Source organism: Prionailurus bengalensis, chromosome B3 (genome assembly GCF_016509475.1).
Source record: "Prionailurus bengalensis isolate Pbe53 chromosome B3, Fcat_Pben_1.1_paternal_pri, whole genome shotgun sequence".
NCBI classification, from domain to species: domain Eukaryota; kingdom Metazoa; phylum Chordata; class Mammalia; order Carnivora; family Felidae; genus Prionailurus; species Prionailurus bengalensis.
In genome coordinates, this window is record NC_057355.1 from 117,710,173 (window position 1) to 117,733,481 (window position 23,309).

At 44.1% G+C, this 23,309-nt stretch overlaps 1 protein-coding gene across 16 annotated transcripts in view; it reads left to right on the top strand.

Moving 5' to 3' along the window:
- Positions 1-23,309, top strand: part of SIPA1L1 (signal induced proliferation associated 1 like 1) — a 368,796-nt gene that overhangs the window by 296,601 nt on the left and 48,886 nt on the right. For all 16 annotated transcript variants that reach the window (XM_043556489.1, XM_043556499.1, XM_043556493.1 and 13 more), the window contains 3 exons: positions 4,843-5,416; positions 6,054-6,328; positions 14,011-14,280. In XM_043556489.1, coding sequence (XP_043412424.1) covers positions 4,843-5,416; positions 6,054-6,328; positions 14,011-14,280 — 1,119 coding nt within the window. The remainder of the gene's footprint in view (positions 1-4,842; positions 5,417-6,053; positions 6,329-14,010; positions 14,281-23,309) is intronic.

Consider the following 23,309-nt stretch of genomic DNA (forward strand, 5'->3'; position numbering starts at 1 on the left):
GCACTGATCTTCAGAGGTTGCAGATGTCACGAAAAGAGACAAATGTGTGCCTCATAATGGAAGGATACAACCGCACCTATGAATTAGTCTTGTTCCCTCCCCCACCATTGAAACTAAATCTGATCAAACCTCTGGAGGAGCCAGTTTACATGTTCTTCATGTAAACATGCCTGTATTCAGCAAAACTCAGACTCCAGGCAACGCTGTGTGACAAACAGCCCTGTTTCCTCAACATGTAAATCCAAGAAATAAAAGAGAGAATGAGAGAAGTGGAGAGGAATTAACAGAATAAAAAAGAAGACAAATTGCAGTGTTGTGTGGGCCTTATTCGGACCCATGTTAGATAAAAAGATTTTTAAAGTTTTAGGACATCTTAAGCAACTGAACATTGGAACATTGACTCACTATTTGATGACGGTAAAGAATTATTAGTTTTAAAACCAGTGTAGTAGTAAGTGGTTTTAATGACCTGAGCCTTGAAAACAAGTGTTAAATTGTGGTCAGTACGTTTAGAAAGGTAGAAATGTAGGTTTCTCCTCTCAAAGATTTCCATATTCAGAGGTTAAAATATAATAAATGCTGAAAGGCAGCAGTATGATATAGTGCAAAAAGCACTTGGAATCAGATCAGATTGTCAAACCTCTCAGATCTTAAATTTCCCTTTCTGTGCAGCGGAAGGTTGCTTGACATCTACTTGAAATCCCATAAGTAAAGTATCTAGTGTAGGCAGGGAGTGTGGTGTGTGCATATTAAATGTGCACGCCCTTCTTTTCTTGAAAAAAAATAAGTAAATATGCAAGCTTCAGCTAGGAGGAAAAAAAATCAAAGTGGGTCAAGTGGTGGAAATTTTTTCAGAAGGTCCGTCTCAAGCCACAGTCAGCATCCCTATTGTCCAGTGTAGCTGACCTTTTTGAGACAAAAACCTGAATATGTCACTCTTGGTGTTTAAAACCATTTGGGGAGAAGTGCAGAATGCCTCTTCCTACACACCCCTGCCCCTCCTTCACCTGACGAATTCTTGCTTTTCTTTTCGTGGCAGGGCTCCCCTGCCCTCCCAGGATTATTAGGTAAATGCCTTTCTTAAGTGGTTTCAGTAGCACCCCACACCTCCCACGAGAGCTCTCAAACCACTGGATGTAGCCGCACTAGACTTTGAACTGCTGGAAGGCTGAGCCTGTGTGACCTCTCATCCTTGATCCTCAACGTGCGCATAGTACCTGACACATAGTAGGTGCCCCATGAGTGCGGGGGAATGGATCCTATTAGAAGTCGAGAGCCCCCCAGGGAGTGAATGACAGGCACACATTTGTTCTGCCGCTGGTCATTCCTGTCCTTTGCCTGGGCCTGCTTTCTCAGAATGCTCCCCAAACTGGCAGTCTGATCCAGGCTCCAAGAAGGGGAAACCTCCCTCTACCGTTTTGACATTGAGTCCTCTTGCTTCTAAATTTGGGGTTGGAATTGTTTATTGGAATTTCCACGGTGCTTCAGAAATTCAGGCGTTGTTGTCTTCTCACTTTTTTCCATTGAGACTTCTGTTCAGACTTCTCTGGAACATTCCTGTGTATCATCTTGAAATTGGCTTTGGGTGTCCAGATCTGCTACTTTATCCAGGGTCTTTGATGCCAGCAAATGCTATGAAGCCCAGCCCAATGGTGGTCTCTTCCACAGTGTGACTCTTGTGGACGGATGGTCCCTTTTGCAAGGGCCTCAAGAGTGCAAGGGTTAAAAATGTTCCTTTAGGGGGAATAGTATGGTCTTGTCATAGAGCACGCTGCTGGCCACCCAGAAGTTCGAATTCCAGTCCTGGCTCTCTGTGAGAGGCTCTGGGCACATCACTTTACTTCTCACAGCCTGTTTCCTGGAGAGGTGAAGAATTCATAGCAGCAGCTCAAATAGAGGTTCAAGGATAGGCCAAACATCAGTAAAACTCAGGACACCTTCCTGGTCCTTCGGTCATACTCCCAGGGTTTGAGGGACAGAGCATGTTTCTGTGTTAAAACGGACGCAGATACTCCTCAGCAGAATGCAGGTTCCAGATGAATTTTAAGAGGAAACTCAAGATTTTATTGACAGTTCAAGGAACACTGAATTCTCTGTGTTCTCTTCCAGTGCTACCTTTCCCTAATTGCTTCAGCCTCTGAACTTCTGGCTGCTGGGTAACCCTCCTGAGTAGAACATCCTAGTCCTCAATACTGCTGATCACATAAGGCATGGTTGTGATTGTAAAGAATGTATTATTTCTGAGGAGACAGAGTATTGCCTATGAAGCTAACAAGTGTCCAAGCAGAAGCCCTTTGGAATCTGCTTTTAAAAATAGCAAGAACCATTTATAATTAATACATCTTAAGCATCTATATATAGCAAACTGAAGTTCTAGAAAGGCTTCTTAGAGGCAAAAATACTTTCGGCTGAGCTTAAAGCAGGCCTTATTATCAGGAGTTCAGAATCTGTGGCATCTAAATTAATGAGCTTTTAACCTTGTAGAAAACCTTGAAGTTAGATGAACCCAAAATGAAACCCTTTGTTTGAAAAAAGCATCCCAGGGTGTCATCTTCCTTATCTTCCGTAAGTGTTCTGTTTCTAATGATGCAAAGCTGATTTTAGCTCCTATATCATTTACCTCCCTACCATGATGATTCATCGATAATTATATGTTCAAGATTCAGTTCTTTCCCTCATAGTTCATTCTAGAGGCTTCTAATTATCACTGGGTTTTCAGTATATGTTTGTCTAAAGTTCTAACAGTTAATAAGTAGATCTGTAAAAAACCTTAAGTAAGTTTAAGGGGCAAATGGATAGATGGTGCTCATATTGGTGCCCCCTGATAAGCATTTTCCTCTCCTTATTTAAGAGAGAACCACAGCTGCTTCTTGAGAAAGAGTGACAATTTGAAGTGAAATTAGCAAGAGAAGAAATTGCCGATTTAAAAATGAGTATTTCTGGATCCTTACAGGATTCCTCTTAGAAAAGCTAGCATATCTGGATTTTAGCATCTTTCGCTTGACTTTTGAAAAAATGATCAAATTAAAATTATACAGCTGTCAGCATTGAAGCCAGACAGTTCACAATAGATGAGAAAAATTGCCTTTCTAAGACTGGTCTAATTAGGCTACAATGCATATGGAGGTTCTGCGGATTCCCTTCTCCAGTTAGAAAAGGGAGTGTTGCTTGCCAGCTTTCTTTGTCATGAAGTGAACTAAATAGTCCTTTAAAATAATAAATAAATAAATAAATAAATAAATAAATGAATAAATTTATGAAAACCAACAAATAGGGCATTCCATGGCATCTTCAGACAAAATAGGTACCTTCTGTCCTGAGGTTCCTGATTTTTATTTATGTCTCCTGTTGTCACAAGAAATAATCATTTTTTGAAACACAAAGCTAAATATGTTAAAGTAAACCCTTCTTAAAACAAAACAAAAATAGTAATGGAACCAGAGTTCTTCAATTTACTTTGAAAGATGTACACTCTCTGATTATGACTTTTCCATTTTGGAAATGCAGAAAAAGCATTTTGTATTGCTGCCCTAATAGTTGGTACAATTGCATATGGACTCACTTTTAAATAATTAGGTAATTTGAAAAGAGAGATGTTTGCTCTGTTAGAATCATCATTTCCAGCCCTCTCAAACTTTGCTAAGGTCCTAGAATGAGATCCGTGAGAACACAGTAGAAAACACAAAACCTTTCTGTTTCCATTTAACTTCTGTTGTTACTGTTTTAGGAAAAACATGATTTTTTTTCTTTTGAAATTAAAAATAATAGGTTATTACAGATGCTCATATGGTCCTTATCTTAGGCCCAATTTTAGCAGTATTATGCAGAAGAAGTGATTGGGGCAGGATTTCTCAAATTGGTCTTGCCTAAAGGAAGAGGAAAAGCAAAATATTTTCCTCACAAATAAATTATCAGAATCAAATACCAAATGTAGAGAAAGTGGACCAAAGAATAGCTCAGCTTAAAATACAATTTTAAGAAAAAAGTTCTTTAATGTTTATTTTTGAGAGAGAGACAGAGACAGACATAGACAGACAATGCAAGCAGGGGGGAGGGGCAGACAGAGAGGGAGACACAGAATATGAAGCAGGCTCAAGGCTCTGAGCCGTCAGCACAGAGTCCGATGCGGGGCTCGAACCTGAGAGCCGTAAGATCTTGACCTGAGCCAAAGTTGGACACATAATGGACTGAGCCACCCAGGTGCCCCCAAAATACAATTTTAAAACATGGTTGCTATTACTGTAAAAATCGTAATCATTTTAATACTTACTGAAATTTCAATTTTCATTTTAAAATTAGGCTTTTTGGTCTGGTTGCATAGGTCAACTTCAATTATTTTTCAATTTAATCCATTTTTTTTTTAATGTCCTGCATCTTTGGATATTTTTCATTATAAGCTGTCCACATATGTAGGCATCACGTCTAAAATGGAGACCACATTTGTGTTCTTACAAAATCTATGCCTGTTGTGAAAGGTTACGCTGATTATAATAACCCCTGCTTGGAAATGATCAGTAGGTATTTAAAGGTAGAATATTACAATGAACTTTTTCTTCATGGAGTTATGTTTGGTTTACTATCTGTTAGTGAAATACTTTTTTACTGTAAGCCTTTTGGGGTTTTTTGGCCAACAGAAAAGTTTACGTTCTCTAAATCCTAAATCCTAAATGTGGTTGAATGGAAAGGTGTGTTCCTGTTAAATAGAAGTATGTACTGTTTCTTGTTGGACAGTGACAGTTTCCTCCTGAGGGATGTCTTTGTCTTTGAGAAAGTGTATTTTATTCTCGTGCCGCGAGGCTCGGGAGACTGACGCTCCTCTCTCACCTTTGCTTTGTCTCTTAGTGTGGCTGTCACCAGGTCCAGAGACGTGCCTTCCTTTGGACCTCCCATCCCCAAAGGGGTCACTTTCCCTAAGTCAAATGTGTTCAGGGACTTCCTTTTGGCCAAAGTGATTAACGCAGAAAACGCTGCTCATAAATCAGAGAAGTTTCGGGCCATGGCAACTCGGACCCGCCAGGAATACCTGAAAGATCTGGCAGAAAAGAATGTCACCAACACCCCAATTGACCCATCTGGCAAGTTCCCATTCATCTCTCTGGCCTCCAAGAAGAAGGAGAAGTCTAAGCCATATCCGGGAGCTGAACTCAGTAGCATGGGGGCCATTGTGTGGGTCGTCCGGGCCAAAGACTACAACACAGCTATGGAAATAGACTGTCTGTTGGGGGTCTCCAACGAATTCATCGTCCTCATCGAGCAGGAAACAAAGAGCGTGGTTTTCAACTGTTCCTGCAGAGATGTGATAGGGTGGACCTCGACTGACACCAGCCTCAAAATCTTCTACGAGCGAGGAGAATGTGTTTCGGTGGAGAGTTTAATTAATAACGAGGATATCAAGGAGATTGTGAAGAGGTTGCAGGTGAGTGTTTTCCTTCCATTGACCTACATTCAGTGTCCCTCTCATAAAGCTTTCAATACAGACTAGAACCAAGTTGCCCTAGTGGGTGCTGTTTTCTTAGCTCCTCTGAAAATTCCCTGGTGATCTGAAGCAACCCAGAGTTTATGTCACACTTGGTTTCCCTCCTTTTTCAGAAGGAAAAGTAGAACCAGTGGGAGAAGACACATTTGCTGTGCGTTTGTGTTGGAAACCATTTGCGTGTGACCTGGTCCCACTGCCCTGGTGGCTGGCGACGTAGCCCAGCCAGTCTGCTTTAGCCGTTGAGAAGAATTGTTCGATTGAGTGCCTGTGCTGCCGTGAATTTCTTAAGGGCGAAGCGAGTGGCAGAATACAGTCTCTCTTGGCTGCCAGCTCCCCGTAGGTCTCTGTGAGAGGGTTTCCTTGTAAGTTCAGTGAAGTCATTGAGTGCTTTGGATGCAACAAGTATGTTCTTTCTGGCCTAATGAATGGAGGTTAGTGAAGGGGAAATAACCACACTGCTCCTCAGCCGGCAGCGGGGTATTCAGAATCACCCTGCTTGCAGTGTTTTCCAAGTTCCCTGTCCACCACTTAACCCCCTACGGCGCTAAACCATTATACCTTTTGTTTCCTTGTCCAGTTTGTGTCAAAAGGTTGTGAATCGGTGGAGATGACTCTGCGAAGGAACGGGCTAGGCCAGCTTGGCTTCCATGTCAACTACGAGGGCATCGTGGCCGACGTGGAGCCCTATGGCTACGCCTGGCAGGCAGGGCTCAGGCAGGGCAGCCGGCTGGTGGAGATCTGCAAGGTGGCGGTGGCCACCCTGAGCCACGAGCAGATGATTGATCTCCTGAGAACATCTGTCACGGTGAAGGTTGTCATCATCCCCCCGCATGACGACTGCACCCCACGGAGGTAGGTCTGCGTTGGCCTCCGTGAACCTGGGAATCCAAGGCCGGGTTTGTGCACCACGTAGAACATCATCTCCTACCGGGTGGGGGAGGAGGCTGCCGCGAAGCATGCCGGGTTACACGCGGCGCTCACAGTTCCGTCCGTGGAAAGTCTGACTCGGGGCATCGCTCCCTTTCAGCATGTGTCAGCAGCAGCTGGGAAGAGTGACTAACTTGGACCATTCCCAGGATTTACATCTGTGGATTTAGAAAGTTGCCATTACAGATAGAGAAGTCTGGTAATACCCGTCTTAAACATCTTCACCAGTAGCTGAGAAGCATTGAGCACTTATTATTAGAAGACCCTGAGCAACACAGACCATCAGGCTTTTTTGCTTTATGTTCCATGACACTCTCATTCTTCTTTCTGTCCAAACTTCGGAATGCCATTTTGACCCCTGCTGTCTCAGCCTGGAACCCCGGACGTGACTTAGCAGGTGTTTGCTCAACTGCATCTGTGTCGGGAATCGGCTTCAAACGAGCTGGTGCTGTTCGTGATGCTTTGACAGTTGGGTTCCCGGCCTTTCACAGAGGGAAGCCCAGGAGCTCCCCGCCCCTCCCAGTTCCTGCCCAGCCAGCAGCATTCGTGAAAATTTAATTTCTCGGTCTCTAGGGAGGTTTCTTGATGGAACAAATTTAATCAACTGTTTCTTTTCTCCTTTGGGCATGTCCATATTATTTTCACTAGTTTTTTTCAATCTGTTAATTTGCTTTCAGCCCATTATTTTCTAAGAGTTTCTCTTAAGCTTTGGCAATTAATTCTTAGGCCTTCTAAAGCCAAGACAATATCCTTAACCTTCCCCCCACCCCCAAAACGTGACCTGTCCTACACCTGGGCTCTAAGATTCATGAACAAGAGATGGCAGAATATGTAAACAGTTATTATGGGTTGTGTCTTTTAAGAAGTAAGCAGCAATGACAACCTGAATGTACTTCCGTTCTTCAAATCAAGTGTTGCAGACCAGACCGCACTCAGGGTAGTATTTCTGAATCCTGCTTACTGCCTAGATGGCCCAGAGCCTAAGTGCCTGTGTCAGAATACGGTGAGCTGTCTTTGTCTAATACCTTTAAGAAATGCTCCCTTTTGGATGACTGGATTTCTCTGGAAACCAAAATATCCAGAACTTTGTATTTTAGCTCTTTGGGGGAAGGGGGGTTATTCTGAAACACGTGCCTTGCCTTAGTTAACCCGGTCTTCTCTGGGTTTCTCAAGCACATCATCATCACTGTTAAGCATTTTGCTGAACTGGGATTCAGGAATGACTCTGGAGGTGGACAGAAGTGCTTGCTAGGTCCTTACGGGGCTCTCCAGCTGCTCTGTACTTCTCCTCTGGTCGCTCTGTCTTCTGTCCCTTGGTCTCTCCTTCACATTGTCTACTTGATTGCTTCTAAACAGGCAGCTATAAACTGGAGACGATAACCAAGCTTTGTAACTTGTCAACCTTTATTACCTATAGTACAGTTAAAGACGCTGGTCTGAGGACTGATGTTCTCAGAATGAGTCTATAAATGGTGTGGCGTCATCTTTCTGTTCAGAGGCCTTTCCCCTGGCTTCTGGGCTCCCCAGTTGGGGGGGGGGGGGCGGGCAGGGAAATAGGTGTACGTGAGTGTATGTGATGAATTGGGTGGAATGGGCAACATTGCTGACTTTGAATTGTGGCTGGTGGTTACTGAAAGGTTGGGTCAGAAGGCCTGGCCCTAGAGAGATAGGCCTGTGGTAGGAGATGGTTTATCTACAGCAGTATACTAAGCTAGATAGGTCTTCTGTGGTGTGTTGCTAAAAACAACTAAAAAATGTGTTGACAATTTAATTTGCCAGATCCTAGAAAAAACACTTTTACATGGATTAGTGCATTTAATCCCTGTAACTACTTTATGAGGTCATAGTATTAATATCATTCCTATTTAAAGGAAACCAAGACTCAGAGAGGTTAGTAACTTTCCAAGCTCATCTGGCAAGTTTAAGTTTCACTTCAGAATCCAGGCTCTTAACTACTACTCTGTATGCTTGGGGCACAGATCTGGTTTTTACACACCAGTATCAGGAGGGATCTGCTGGTACATTCGCTTTCTGTTGAGGACAGGAACCTTGATTTGTAGCATTTGCTGATTCCCATGGTGTAAATACTGCCTCTGGTTGATTTCAGGCTACCAGCAAGAACCCACTGAAGGCAGAGTGGGGGCGGATGCTCACAGTCTGCTCTCGCAAGCCAGGACAGACCGGCTCCGCACATCCCTGAATGAATGAGCTGTGTTTGTCTTAATCTTCAGCTCTGCTGCTGAGTCACTCATTGCCACTCTCCTAGCCAGTGGAGCGGGCATCACTTGACAGAGAGGTGCTAGGAATGAACCCCCCTGAGGGTGTGGGATGGAGATGCTGGGATGAGAGATCAGCGCACCCCCCAACCCCCACCGCAGAACCCCTTCCCTGGGAAGCATGCTCTGTGCCTTTCACTACAGTTTCCATCCGGAAACCCACAGTCACACCTTCTGGGCAGGTGTGAAATGGCGCCATTCATGCCTTTGGAGGACCGGAAGCCCACTCTCCCCTTCCCTCCTTTAGAAGCAACTTCAAAGGAACAGTTGAAGCATTAGCACCTTGCTGTAATTTTCAACAAAGTAAGATAATGCTCTTCTGTCATTTTTCTCTTCTCCTCCACACTTCACACTCCCACTGCTGTTTTCCTAGCAACTAATTACTCTGTTCCTTGACTAGTCACTGTCTCCTTTGTCGGCTGTTACTGCAGCTCCAGCGTGAGGCGGAGCAAACAGGGCTCCCCCAGGCACCCTGTGCCCTGCTGCCCCTCAGCTGCCTGCTTCTCGCGTCCCCAGGATGCTCAGGGGTCATAGGCGATCACCCGTGTGTATTCACATGGGAGAGTCCTTAGCTGTGAAAGGCAGGTCTTTTTGTTTTAATGAAAAAGACAATTTAACAGCAAAGTGGAGCTCCAATAATAAAAGTAAAATAGGGCTCTTTTCCTTCTTCTTAGGATATAGGCAGATCCTCTATGAATGCTTTCAAACTAAAGGGGTTTTTTAAGAGAAGAAAGGACAGCGGGAGTAAAGCAAAACTCCTGAGCTCCTACTATGTATTGCTCATTAAAAAAAAAAAAAAAAAAAAGTCTTCATTTCCATTAAAACAATGAGGAGGAGGTGGTCAGGCAGGACCAGCTAGCAGGATAGCCTGCTGCAGGCAGCTGGGAAAAGAGGTTTGGTGGTTACCTGCAGACTCCACCAGAAAGCTTCCCAGGGCGTGAGCCATCAGACATGGCAGGAGGGGGGGTGCCCTGGCCCTCACCCCCAGCCATCCTGACTCTGGAGTGCTGGAGCCAGGACCGGAACCTGACCAGCATTAATCTGTTGGTGTCTGTGACCTCTGAATCCTCAGCGGTCGGTCATCGTCTTGGCAGGATGAAAAACACCCCATTAACAGTTTCACCCAAATTTAATCGTGATGTTCCGAGTGGTGTTGCTGGGGAGTGGTGGACCTTTATTCTGTTGAAGCCTGCTAGCCTACAGCTTTTGAAGAAAGCAATCAAGGACCATTCAGGAGGAAGAGCTAAAAACAAACAAGTTACATAAAAGGACCAAATTACCTTTTAAATAGAATGGATCACAAAGTTTTGTCTCAATTTTAAAACACAAGTATTTCAAAATGCATAAGCTTACTGCTTTGGAGCCAGAAAGGCTGTGAGAGTTCGTCTGGTTCAGATCTCCCATTTTTCAGGCAAAGAGCTTGGGTGCAAAGAGGTTAAGTATTTTTCCCAAACAAAAATCACAAGGCTTATTAGGGACCTAGCTGTCCTCAAGACGTTTGACTGCTGATTCAAGAGTCCAGTGTTGTGATGCTCTGTTGGGTGTGCTGCACGATGGTTTTTCCACCTGTGTTTTTAGTGTTGGAAAAGGACAGAGTGATGGGTAATCAGAAACTAAGGGAGAAAGAAAGAATAAAGAGGCTGAAAAAGTAGGGAGAAGGAGTGGCTTTTCAACCACCAGGGTTTCAGCGTCTCGCCATGTGTCTCTTAGCCCCGAAATACTGAACTTGCACTTCCTGTGGCCCATAGCTCTTGAAAGGTTTGTCACAGACTGTGCCCTGAGTGAAATGCAGTAGTCACTTGAAGTGAAGAAGTTTGGGGCCTGGGAGTAGATGTAGCCTTCAGTTAGTGATTAAAATAAGGCTGACCCCCGTGCGGGTTAATCCTTGAGTTCAAATCCTGGCTCTGCCACTTCCTGGCTGTGTAGCCTTGGGCAGATGACTCTCTCCAGGCCTCTGTTTTGTCAGCTCCTAAACAGGGACAGTGGTGGTACCTACTGTTGTAGTGCAGCCAGATGAGTCCCTGGCCCCTGATCAGTGTTAGTTACTGCTCAACACCAACCTTTACCTGAATGACATAATAAAAATCCCCTGGTGAATTTTTACGTGGGTCACGAAAAGCTGGCCTTTATCTTTGGTCTTCAGTGTACTGCCCGCTTCTTGATTCCGTGTATCATTCTTATATTTGCAGAGATAAGTAAGTGATGGGAAGCTAGCGGGTGGTCTGATCACCTTGGAAGGTGATTAGACGTGGCGAGTTGGTCGAGGTTTAGCACTGTGAATCCGTCGTCTTTCGTTTTCTGCGAATGAGTCTTCTCTCCCTCCTTAGGCTTTATCCTACTGCATTCTGTTATCGACTGTGCAGAAGGCTTCTAGCTATATGTTAGTAGGAGTGGTAGAAACCAAATAGACTACAGAGAAGATAAAATCTTTGGAGTCTTCTCACTGGTTTTAGTGTTAAATGTCATGTAGCTTAAGAGACCATTTCAAAGAGTTTTTGAACTAGAAGGAAGTTAGCGATGACCAGTTCCAAACCTTTTGTTTCCCAAAGAAGCTGAGGCCCAAAAGATGAAAGCAACTTGTCCATTTCATAGTACATTATTATCGTTTCTGTTATCCCTATCTATCATTATCAGCCGTGATGCAATATGGACTTGAGAAGCAGCCTGTACCTGTAAAGGTACATAGGAAGTGCCATGAAATTTAAAAACTCAGCAAGAGAATCTCTTAGCGGGTAGGGTATGGAGAAGGGAAAACATGGCCTACAGGAAAATTTTGGAAACGCTAGTGCCCAGGACACACGGTGGTAATGTTCTGTGCATGTGCTGGTGGTTGGCACCCAACAGAAGGATATTTTATATATATGATAGAGTGATATGATCCATGGAGTTTTCAAGTTAAACAGACCACTGCTGGAGTGAAGCAAAAGCTAGTCCTGATTTTGAGGTGGAGGGAAATTTTCCCATGGGTTATTGCCTATTTTTATTAATATCCCTTTTGCAAGTTGCAGGATTCTTGCATTATATTTATAGACCGGAGCACGAGATATAATATGCCATATTTAGTCAGAAATGGAAGATTTCAAACCATACTACAGTAATACCTCTATTAAGAATCAGAAAAGTATTGCAGCTTTTTTGTCAGAGAGATCAGAATCAAAGCTAGAAATTATGTCAAAGCCTGAGGTGACATTCCCTCCTATCAGAGAAAAGGTTTATTACATAAGAAGTCATTAACTGCTAAAAGTCATGTCAAATGTGCCATAAAGCAGTGTTTTGCGAACTGCGGGTTGTAACTCTTAAGTAGATCACGAAATCCATTTGGGAGGCTGCGTTCAGTGTGTTTCTTTAATGAAGTGGATTAACACAGAATACAGCAGAATGGAAGGGTGTGTGTGTGGTGGGGGGGGGGGGTCATGCTGCATCACAGTGTAAAATGCATTTGTTACTGGGCTCATGGTCCAAAAAGTTTGAAAGCCACTGTCAAAGCTTCTAAGGGGTCCAGCGGAACCTTGGGTGGAGGGTCAGATTAAGGTTGACTTAAGAGTTTTGGGGAGTCGGGAGGACTGGTAAGAGAACTGTAAGAAAAGCTGCTGATTGGAGATGTGGACTGAGACTGAGCAGGCAGGGACCCCAGCAAATGCACGCACCTCAGAAGCAGCCCTTCTTGGGCGCTTGGGTGGCTGAGTCGGTTAAACATCCAACTTCATCTCAGGTCGTGATGTCACAGTTCATGGGTTTGAATCCCACATTGGGCTCTGTGCTGACAGCTTGGAGCCTGGAGCCTGCTTCTAATTCTGTGTCTCCCTCTCTCTCTGCCCCTCCCCTGCTTATGCTCTGTCTCTCTCTCTCTCTCTCTCTCTCTCTCTCTCTCTCGAAAATAAACATTAAAAAAAAAAAAAAAGGAAGAGGCAGCCTTTCTCAAAAGTTGTGTCTCTCGTGGGGACATGGGAGAAGGGAGCATTGTGGGGTACATGTTAGAAACCCAGAAATTATGCCTGAGACATGCAGACAAGGTCCTAAGAGAGCAGCACCTTCCACTGGCTTATGCACCCACCATACAACCCCATTTCCCAAGTCAAGACCTAACCTTCAGACCCGTGTGATGCAGTCAGGAGCCACGCATCTCCTGTGGCCAAGGGACCCTTGTAACGTGGCTAGTCCACAGTGAGAAGTGCTGAACATGTAAAATACACACTAGATTTAGATGGATGTACATCTCATTGTTAGTTTCTTAATATTTGTTGATTACATGTTCAAATGATAGCATCTTAGATACATTGGATTAAATAAAAGTATAGTATTAAACTCATTTCACCTGTTCCCTTTTACTTTTTTCACGTGGCTACCAGCTCGCATTATGTCTCTAGTGGGCAGAACTGCTTGGACTCTCCTCTTTCTCTAAAATGTTTCGTAATCACTCTTAACCCTTCCTTTCCCAGGCTCCCCACTTGCTTCTCAATCTCTGAAATTCCTTTAAGCAGAAAAGTCATTTTTTTCACTTAGTAGTGAAATTCAAATGCGCAGTTTGAGTTAATGCTTCAGTGGGCATAGGTTTTTTTCAGTTAATTTGTCTGTCAATCAAATTAATAATGGACTGAACCTTCCTTGGCTGTTTGGGTAAAAGGAATGGAAAGTGGGTTCCGCATTTCCTAAGGTTTGGGGGTTGGGATGGTAGCACAAAAAAGGGGCTAAAGCAGTAGAAGACGTTTTTGCCTGACATTAATTTCACTCAGGCTGCTATCTGGGGACAGTGCTGCTATGGGACATTTCTGGCTTTTGGGTTGCTGGGCAGGGAGTCCGATTTCAGATTATGCTTTGTTCCCTGGTGATTTTTTTCCCCCTCCTTCTGAGCTAAACTTGGCTCTCAATTTGGATTTCAAAATGTAACCCCACTTACTAGGATCCCAACAAATCCAATACCTTTTTGGGTCCCCAGTTCAGGACACTTGATAAAGGGTGCACAAAGCTGCTTGTTTCCTCTGAGGCCCACTCATGCCCGCCTGGCTGCATTTCCTGCTCAGGCCGTGGTCCTGACTCTGCCCTTAACCTACCCCCTCCACTCACCCCGGTGACTGTGGGTCTCGCTGTTTTTTTTAAGACTCCCTCTCTCAGACTCAATAGTTGAGATGCAGCAAAGGAAAATACACTCGTGTGGTACTTCCTGGGGTTCTGGTTTTTGAAAGGACGGTAATTATAGGGCCCGATGATTAAAAGACAGTTTGAAACAAAGAATGAAGTGTTTGATCCATTTTAACTGTTAATGAGAATCAGTGTGGTTCCACCCACAAAAAGAAGCAGTATTAATTTTTCTTCTTTCTGTGTCCCTAATAGGAGTTGCTCTGAAACGTACCGCATGCCAGTGATGGAATACAAAATGAACGAAGGGGTTTCATACGAATTCAAGTTTCCCTTCCGAAATAATAACAAATGGCAGAGGAATGCCAACAAGGGGCCGCACTCAGCTCAAGTCCCCTCCCAGGTGCAGAGCCCCATGACCTCGAGGCTGAATGCTGGCAAAGGAGACGGGAAGATGGCTCCTCCGGAAAGAGCCGCCAACATCCCTCGAAGCATCTCCAGTGACGGGCGCCCCCTGGAGAGGCGGTGAGTGCACCTTCAAAGGTTTGCTCCGAGTCTGCCCCAGATTTAAGGAGCACCAGACCCACAGACACTAGCTTTAGGTGTTTCCATGGTTTACTAGAAATCAGGAATTGAAACAGATGCATGCCCCAGTGGCTTTCAAAGCATGGGAGCATTCCAAAGCCCTGAGAGTGAAAGGGGATACGTTCCAGCAGAGCATTCAGCTCTGAGTCATGGTATTTGTGCTTTGCCCTTTCATCTCCATGTGATAGCAACAGAAACCATCACTGCACGCTTAATGGCTATGATGGGCTAGAACTTGGCAGACACATTGAGGTGACATTGACCATATCGTTATCTTTGATAGTCTTTGTCTCTTGGGGAGAAGTGATAGGATAGTAGCAAAAGAATGCAGGTGTTTGGTTGGGTGTCTGTGTCACTTTGTTAACGAAGATTGTAAAAATTTTAGTAGCACTTGGGTGACTCGGTTGGTTAAGCGTCCGACTCTTGATATTGGCTCCAGTCATGATCTCATAGTTTGTGATATCAAACCCCCACAGGGTTCCGTGCTGACAGCGTAGAGCCTGCTTGAGATTCTCTCTCTTCCTCTCTCAAAATAAATAACATTGAAAAAAAAAAAGATTGTAAACATTCTAAATAATAGCACTGTGCATTACCTATGCTAATGAAGGAGACCATTTTAATTCAGTAAGCTGTTAGTCGCCCGCTAGAAGAAGCCAACTTTTTTCTGTTCCCTGCCCTCTCCTCAACACTTCTGCTTGTCTTGATCATATCTCCGAATATTTTTGTGACCCCCATACTGGAGAGGGATCAGGAATCCCCAGAGTTGGGGAGAACTGTTCTAGGAGCTGTGTGGGGCAGAAGGAAGGTGGGAGCCAAAACGTGAGTCTGTCTCAGCTAAGCAGTGGAAACCAGGCCCAGCAGGTACAGAGTGCCAAGGAAAATGGGCCCCAGCTATGCTTTCATAGTCATAGATTGTTTCACGTTGGGAGCAGAAAAGCTGGAGGGTTTTTGTGTTTGTTTGTTTTTAAAAAATTTTTTAATGTTTATTTATTTTTGAGAGAGTCAGAGATTGAGCATGAGCAGGGGAGGGACAGAGAGACAGACACAGAATCCGAAGCGGGCTCCAGGCTCCGAGCTGTCAGCACAGAGCCTGACGCAGGGTTCGAACCCGCAAACTGTGAGATACTGACCTGAGACGAAGTCAGACGCTTAACCAACTGAGCCACGCAGGCGCCCCAGAAAGCTGGAGGTCGTTTATCTTAAGTCTAACTTTTGATCTATTGCATAAAACATTGTCACTTAACTAGTTCAGAAACACTAGGATACCATGTAAAACTAATTCAGTAAAAACCACCACTACCACCGCCACCAACAAAACTAGCTGTCTTTTCTAAAATTGCTCACTTAATCTTGGAGCGTGATTTGTAGAGCTTTACTCTTCATCTCAATAAACGATAGAGCATGTGGACTCTTACTTTCATTTCTGAGGAGTAAAAACATCCAAGAGATCTCTGAATAAACTCTTTGTTCTACACATTCCAAACTTGGCTCTCCCCAAGGTGTGTGTGAACTAGGATGCATGATTTGGCCCACATTTTGAAAGATGAGCCTTAGGAAATCATTGTTTAGAGAAGGGCCCTTTCTTCCCCTCTTAATGCTATTTTCTTTCTCTTTCAGGACAATCGTCAGACTTTTACAAGTTAAATTGTTTTGTGTTAATTTCTTTATACAGTATTCCATATAAGAAAAGAACAGGATGTATTTTGATTCCATGTTGAATTTAATTTCTGCAACAAAAACTAAAGCTTGTTGCTGAACATCCTGACCTCAAAAGTGGAAATATTTTTTGTAGCTAATTATCATCTTATGATGCAGGCAGATTTTAGTGCTAGAGAACCCGTCAACTGCGTTATTCCCCAGATGGAGCTCTTCTCAGTTCGAGAGGTTATTTCTGCAGGTCCCTGTGTCTGCCGTTCATCTTAACTAGCACCCAATCCCCAGGGGAAGGGGAATCTGAGTGCTCTCCCCGTAAAGCCATTGGAGTGGCCCTGGCACCCTCCAGGCTTCACAGATGAAAGTGGCAGGAGCAAAGGCCACCAGTGGTTTTCGGGGAGATGTAACCTCTCAGGTTTCCGAGTGTCAGGTATTCTTGAGGACACAGGACTGATATTTCAGATCTTAACGATGGAGAGCTTAGGTGTCCTGTAAAATCTCAGCTCTACAAATGCAGGATATTCAGGTCACTTGGCTCATCTTCATTTTGAAATATGTGGTGGTTAGGTATTCTTCCTTTGTGAAAACTTAAAGAGTTGGGTTTCCTATCCCATCATTGCTCATTTTTAGTAATGCAGTATTTCTTTTTTTAAGTTTCCACTTGGAGTCACAGAGAAGATCCTATTTGAGGAACTTTGTTTTGCTATTGTTTCAGAGATACTTAGATATAGAATAGACTCATGACATTCATCAGGGATACTTCCTGAGTCCTCCATGAATCCCCAGATTCATAAATTTACCTGGGAGTATCATTTTCTCCATGAAGTGTAGTAAAACATAACTGAAAAGCCTCCCCTTCATGGTGTTACTGAGAACAGAGCACCTTACTGAGATTGGGAAGTGAGGCCCTTGGCTGCTGGGCTCTCCTCGTGCACTCAACCTTCCCCCTCATACCAGTCCTGCCCTGTGGGACATTCACATTTGTACCTGGGCAATCTGTAGGAGAAAGGGACTCCTTTCAGATGTGTCACAAATGGTCAAATTAAATGCCAGGGTCCACCATATCTTGAATCTTGCCTTACCGATAACAGCATGAGCTGAATACTGAGACCATAGTATTGCCTTTACATAATTTTCCTTCCATTTATTTTCCTTCCCCAGGTTAGGTTGTATTTAACTGTAGAGAAACCAGCTGTATTAAGCTGAAGCCAGCAGCTCTCCCAAGTCTGCCCTGCCCACGTCTGCTACACAAATCTGCCCGCTCCGTTCACCGCAGCTGGTTCCAGCATGGTTCATTTCAGATGAAAACACAAATTGACTGCTTGTAGAAGTGTAGTTTTTCTTGTATTTTTATGCAAGATCCCAGACTTAAAGGTCATTGGGAAGATTTAATTTTTTTTTTTTAAATACTTGTGGAACAGATTTTCCTTTTTCCTTTAATACCAAGGGCATGATTTTTATAACATACCAAAATGTGTTGGTGTTTGAGGTTTCTAACAAGAATTATTTCACTCAATTGTGTTCTCTATACATTGTTGAGAGAAACCAATGCAGTAAAAACAGATGACTCGTTTGCCATCTAAATAGACTAAAGTCTAATTCTCTTTGGCTTAAATATATGAGCTTTATGCTCTCCAGATGGCCTTTTGAAATAGAATCTGATAGTATATGTGTGAATAGTATTTCTTAACAGGAACAATATTTATTCAACAAAAATAGGTAAGATGGGGGCACCTGGGTGGCACAGTCACTTAAGCGTCTGACTCTTAGTTTTGGCTCAGGTCATGATCTCATGGTTTGTGAGTTCAAGTTCTGTATCAGGCTCTGCACTGACAGTGCAGAGCCTGCTTGGGATTCTCTCATTCCCTCTTCCTCTTCCCAGCTTGCACACGTGTGTGCGCGCTCTCTCTCTCGCTCTCTCGCTCTCTCTTTCAAAATAAATACATTAAAAAAAGTAAGTAATGTGATGGAATCACTGTTTTGGCCTCAAATTTACCTGGAGTGCAAGGGTAGAATTAAAACCAAAATTTCTGCTGTAGCACATTGAACTGGACACTTTACTGTGTTTAAACATAATGTGGGATCGGTAATAAAGCCCCAAACTGTGTTAATATGCTCTGAAAAGCTTATCTATTTCAGGGGCTTTGCCTAAACAACAGGCATCTTAGCATAAAGAATTTTCCTTTGTCTTTGTGTTTTTAGAGGAAGCATCGCCAGCCTTTATGCAAATATTTGGTGTTGGATCTGAGCCACTTGGACACTTTTAAGTGTTACCTGGATGCCACCGTTCCCTGCTTCCCCACTGCTCTCAGCTCTAAGCAGCTGGCTGGAGAGCATTTCTGCGCTTAGAGAGGTTCCGAACCAGCACCTCACAGGAAGCCCAAGTCCTGTGCCCCATCAGTCTGCGTTTTGAAGGAAGTGCTCTCTAAATGCAGTTCCCATGCCAATCTTCACTGTCATTTTCTGCTTTGAGACAGAGCAAGTACCCATGTAATCCCTCCTCTTCCTCTAGTAAGGCAGTCAGCTGTGGTTAGAAGTTTCTAATGTGAACTTGGACACCACAGGTGCTGTCCACCTGAATCATAGTCATTTGATTTGACTTGAGGACCCTTAAATCCTAGAACTTTTGAGCTTCTCTGAGGTCACTCAGGCTACAGCCCCTGCCCTCCCTGTTTCTTGAGCTAAAGCCCCTGGATGTGGTGTCTTTAGTTTATCTGACACCATTCACTGCTCTGTCCTTCAGACTCCTTTTCCCCATCTTCCAAAACCTTAACTCCTGATTTTTTTTTTTTTTGGCAGCTCTTTGCACCTGTCTCATCGCCCCCTCCCCCCCAATTGTGTGTCCTCCACGGCTCCTTCCTCATTTTTCTTTTAATCCCATGCTGTGCAGTGTCTCAGAGTAGCTTGTTTGTCTGAGCGACGTCAGCCATCCTGCACGTGGGCAGTTCCTTAATGGGGTCTGTTGATCTCCTTTGTACTTGTCACATTCATTTGCCTGACTACCTACTGAACGTCTGCCCTTGGATGTCACATTAGTGGCTCATATTTACAAGCACAAGTGGGCCCCCACTCGTCCATCACCTCCTCTTTCTAGCGTGTCCCCCACCTCAGTGAACAGCCGTACCAGGTACCCGAGTACACAGGGCAGAACTAGCATTTGCGATGTAGCTGGTCCTGCAAGCAATCCGTTTTTATTTTCTGTTCTTTAGTGTCACTCTTAGATATAAAACTGGCTCTTCTCAAGAGGCATCCATGATGTGTGCCGGGCTGTGAACTTCTAACATCTTGCCAGCAGCTGTGACGTGATGATCCGTTTATCTCAGCGTGATGAATTGCCGTATTTTCCTAACCGGGCAGGGGAGTTATTCCTCGTTGTAAATTGACCTTGTCACTGGAGGCTCATCGGAACAGGATCTCCAGGATCCAATCCTAACAGCTGACATGAAGTGTTTGGTCAGAAAGCCAGGGGTAGCTCTGGTTCACAGAGAACACAGTAGGAAGAGATAAAAAGACAGAGGTACATACAGTGACTTGAATTTGAATATAGTTTGTTCAAACTCTAGCCTGGATAAAGCACCCAAATTACATTACCTTGAGTCATTTAGAGAAAAAAACCCATTTTTTTTTTTTTTTTTTTTTTTTTTACGTAATTCTGGAAGAATTCTGGTTGATACAGATTGCTGAAGACAGGTTTCAACTTGGTCCTGTTCCCTGGGTGAACAGCATTTTAACTGCTAAGTTGTGGTAAAATGCTGTGCTTAATTACGGACTCAAGTATCTAATTTGTCAGTCATTGCTGCTATTTGAAACCCTCTCTCTTGTTTTTACCATCATTCCACTGTTTGCACTTGGCTTACAGAGGGCCTTGTCTCCTTGGACACATTAGGAGTGCTGTCACTTAGGGGTACAAAGCAGGACATAATTCAACCTATACAGAACTACTCAGGAAAAAGTTTTGTCATCAGCTGTTTGGATACTGAATGCTTTATCCATAACTTGATAAATTATAATTGGTCACAATCTGAAGAGATCAATTGAATGAGAATCTATTAATGTGAACACTGTACGTGTGGCCCTGTGAGTTGGTTTATGGGAAGGATGTGGTGGGGTGCAAAAGTTATTTTATTGGAAATCTGGATCTCGAGGGTGAATCTCTTCTCCATTTTGTCTTGGTGTGAGAATGCTTCTGGAAAAATGAAGAACTGACTCTGATCTTGGACCATCTCTTCCTAAATGTCCATTCCATTCAACTCCTTGTTTTCATCGCAGTGAAATGCATTGCATGTAAATGAAAAGCTGGTGTTCAGTGGAGTCCTGCAGACTATGGAGGCATTGTCTGTCAGGCTGGTGATCATGACTTTTTCAATTGCTGCATTTTTGTCATACAATCAAAAAGCCCTGGTGTTTTGTTTCTGCAGAGGGAAGTGAGAGGGAGCTCCAGAGGACACTTAATATCAGTTACTTTAAAAACATTTAGTTATTTCTTGGCTAAAATTGACAAAAATGTAGGGAAAAGAATCTACCGAAATTAACACTAAAAGGTTTAGACATTTCCTTTCTCACAGTGACCGGAGCATTCTTGAAAATTCTTACATTCCACAGAATTGAAAAAAAACCTCACAGCAGTTGAAAGATGCGTTCCTGTTCGTCCTCTAAACCTATTTGGGCATTAACATCCAGATGCTGGGGTTGGGGAGGGGCGTGGCATGGGCGGGGGTGCTCTTTAAGACTAGGAGGAAGTAGAAAGATCTCAGCTTATCTCAAAAGAGGAAAAGCCTTGTGATCTTGCTTAACTAAGTCTTCACTGGCCCCAGCAACCCTTAAAATAAAGTGGGTGGTGAGGGGGTGGAGATTCAAGAAGTCAGCCTGCTAGCTTCCTCTGTGAGCCAGTTTGGGGGGGTACCCGTTTTCAAAGCACAGGACGGCACACAGCCCACCTTGAGTAATGACCAGCCACAGGCGCTCCCTGGCAGAAGGGCACTGCCCGTGCCAGGCAGGCGGGACCTCTTACTCCCCAAGTGAGGTCTGTTCTCAAATAGTATTTGTGTGGTAGTATCAGTTTCAGAGTATTTGAAAAGAATAGTAAGAGATCAGTATAAGAGCTAATTCTGAAAATTGTTTTGCCCGCCATACGTACGTACATCTAGAGTCGTAAAAACATTTGGATGGCTTGCCGTCAGTTTCTGGTTGTGTGTGCTGTGTGTGTGGACAGACAGAAAACAAAGCCACTATTGAGTTACATAAATGCAAAAGAAGGATGGGAGGGAATGCTGGCCTCCTGGAAATGCTGTTTTTTTCACTTTGGGGTAACTCCAGTAACCAAGTAGAATTTTCTGAGACGTTTGCCAAATAAAGGAGCTAAGGTTGAGAACTAGCCTGAGATTATTGTAAAGTAATGTTCGTTTTAGAGAGCAGAGTCAGAAAAACAGGCTCTAAATGCAATTGTAAGCTACATCTTGACTTTTCCTGTGGAATCAGTGGTTACTTCCTCACAGAAACAGAAACATTTTAACGTTCACCATGCAGTCAGTTCAGTGGCATTACTTGTTTATTGCCCTGAAGAGAGAGTTCGCATGGGCCCCCAGATGTTAACACTGGCCCTGACCACGTATGTTAACGTTAACATGAACATGGTGCTTGGTTTTCATCTTTCTGTAACACCTCCTCCCCCTCACGGTGGGAAAATCAAAGCACCTACAAGTGAAACTGTAGTTGAAGTTTCTCTGTAGTCCGCGCCTGTAGAAGCCAAACTCTTAAGATAGAGAGGAGTGTGGTGTCTTGTTACGTTTGGATCCACGCTGCTCCTTAATCCGTACCTCTTCCGATTGTTTCAGAATAAACAGGGAGAAATTTGGGAGATGTCTTCATGGAAGAGAAATGAGATGTGGATTTTATGGTACCTAAGGAAGGGTCTTGATCTCTCTTTTATCAAAACACATTACCGAGAAGTAGGGATGAGCTGGTGTCCCAAGACCCCACTGGTCCCTGACCCCGCCGTGGCTGCCCCACACACATAGCCCTCTCCTGAGCCTGTATCCTCATGAGAGCACCGCTGTGTGGCTGGTATTCCTCTGAGTCTGTGTGGCGATAACAGGAGGAGCATGGGAGCTCTGCCTCTTTCCCTAGCTTCTCATCCCGTTCCTCCAAGGGCCTTACCTGAGCATTCTCGGTGTCCTTTTGTGCACCATTTGGTACTACCTAGAGGAGCCATTACCAGCGAGTTCTCTTGCCATTACCTGTCAGACTGATGATATGCTCAGGGGTATCTGGTTATAATTCCAGCATCCCTTTTTCTCACATTGAAGGAGAGTATTAATTTTGAATCTGTTTTCATTGCTCTTAGTATAGTATCCACTAATTTTGGTACTTTATTATTAGCAGCCAACTGTTTTTCAACTGATACAGACCCACCATTAGTGGAACCCCTGGCGTGGGCAGCTGACGTCACTATTGGCCCTTCTTCTTCTTCCTTCTTCTTCTTTGTAACGTCTGTTTATTTTGAAAGAGAGAGACTGAGCGGGAGATGGGCAGAGAGAGAGGGAGAGAAAGAATCCCAAGCAGGCTCTGCACTGACAGTGTGGGGCTCAAACCCACAGACCGTGGGATCACGACCTGCGCCGAAATCAAGAGTCAGACGCTTAACCGGCTGAGCCACCCAGGTGCCCCACTGTGGGCCCTTAATCTGAACCCACCCGCACTGCTGATGTTCTCCTTCATTCCACAAACATGTATTAAGCAGTCAGAGCTGTAAAGATAAGGAAGTCTCAGTCCTGCCCCTTAAGAAGCAAATCTAGTTGTGGAGATAGACACACATAAAACTGTGCTAAAGGTTGTGCTATGTAATGGTGCAAAGAACAGACCATGTGGGACTCAAGGAGGTTCTAATTAATCTGTGAATTCAGGGATATGATGTTGGAATTAAGCCTCAGAGAAAAAGGACATTATGTAAGAAAGGGGGAAGAGAGGCAGAGAGGGCAAGATGAGTAAAGGTATGCATTTGGTAGCTGAGTTTGAGAATAGGGGCACACTGAATGTGTCTAGAATGTAGGGGGCAGGGAGACAGGAAGAAGGCGTGGAGAGGGGGAGGGACTTGAACAAGACGGTCCAAGGCCTGGAAGAGGGGGCCAGACATTCGGTGGTCTATTCTGGAGGCAAAGGGAAGCTATGGAGAAGCATGTGGGATGGCTTCAGATGGGGTAAGCAGAGCCTAGACTTTGAAGACCAGTTAGGGCCCAGGTGTGCTGATCCAGGCTAGAGATGAGGGAGTTTGGAGGACAATCAGCAGGTTGAAGACCAGTTAACTTCTTAGTCTGTGT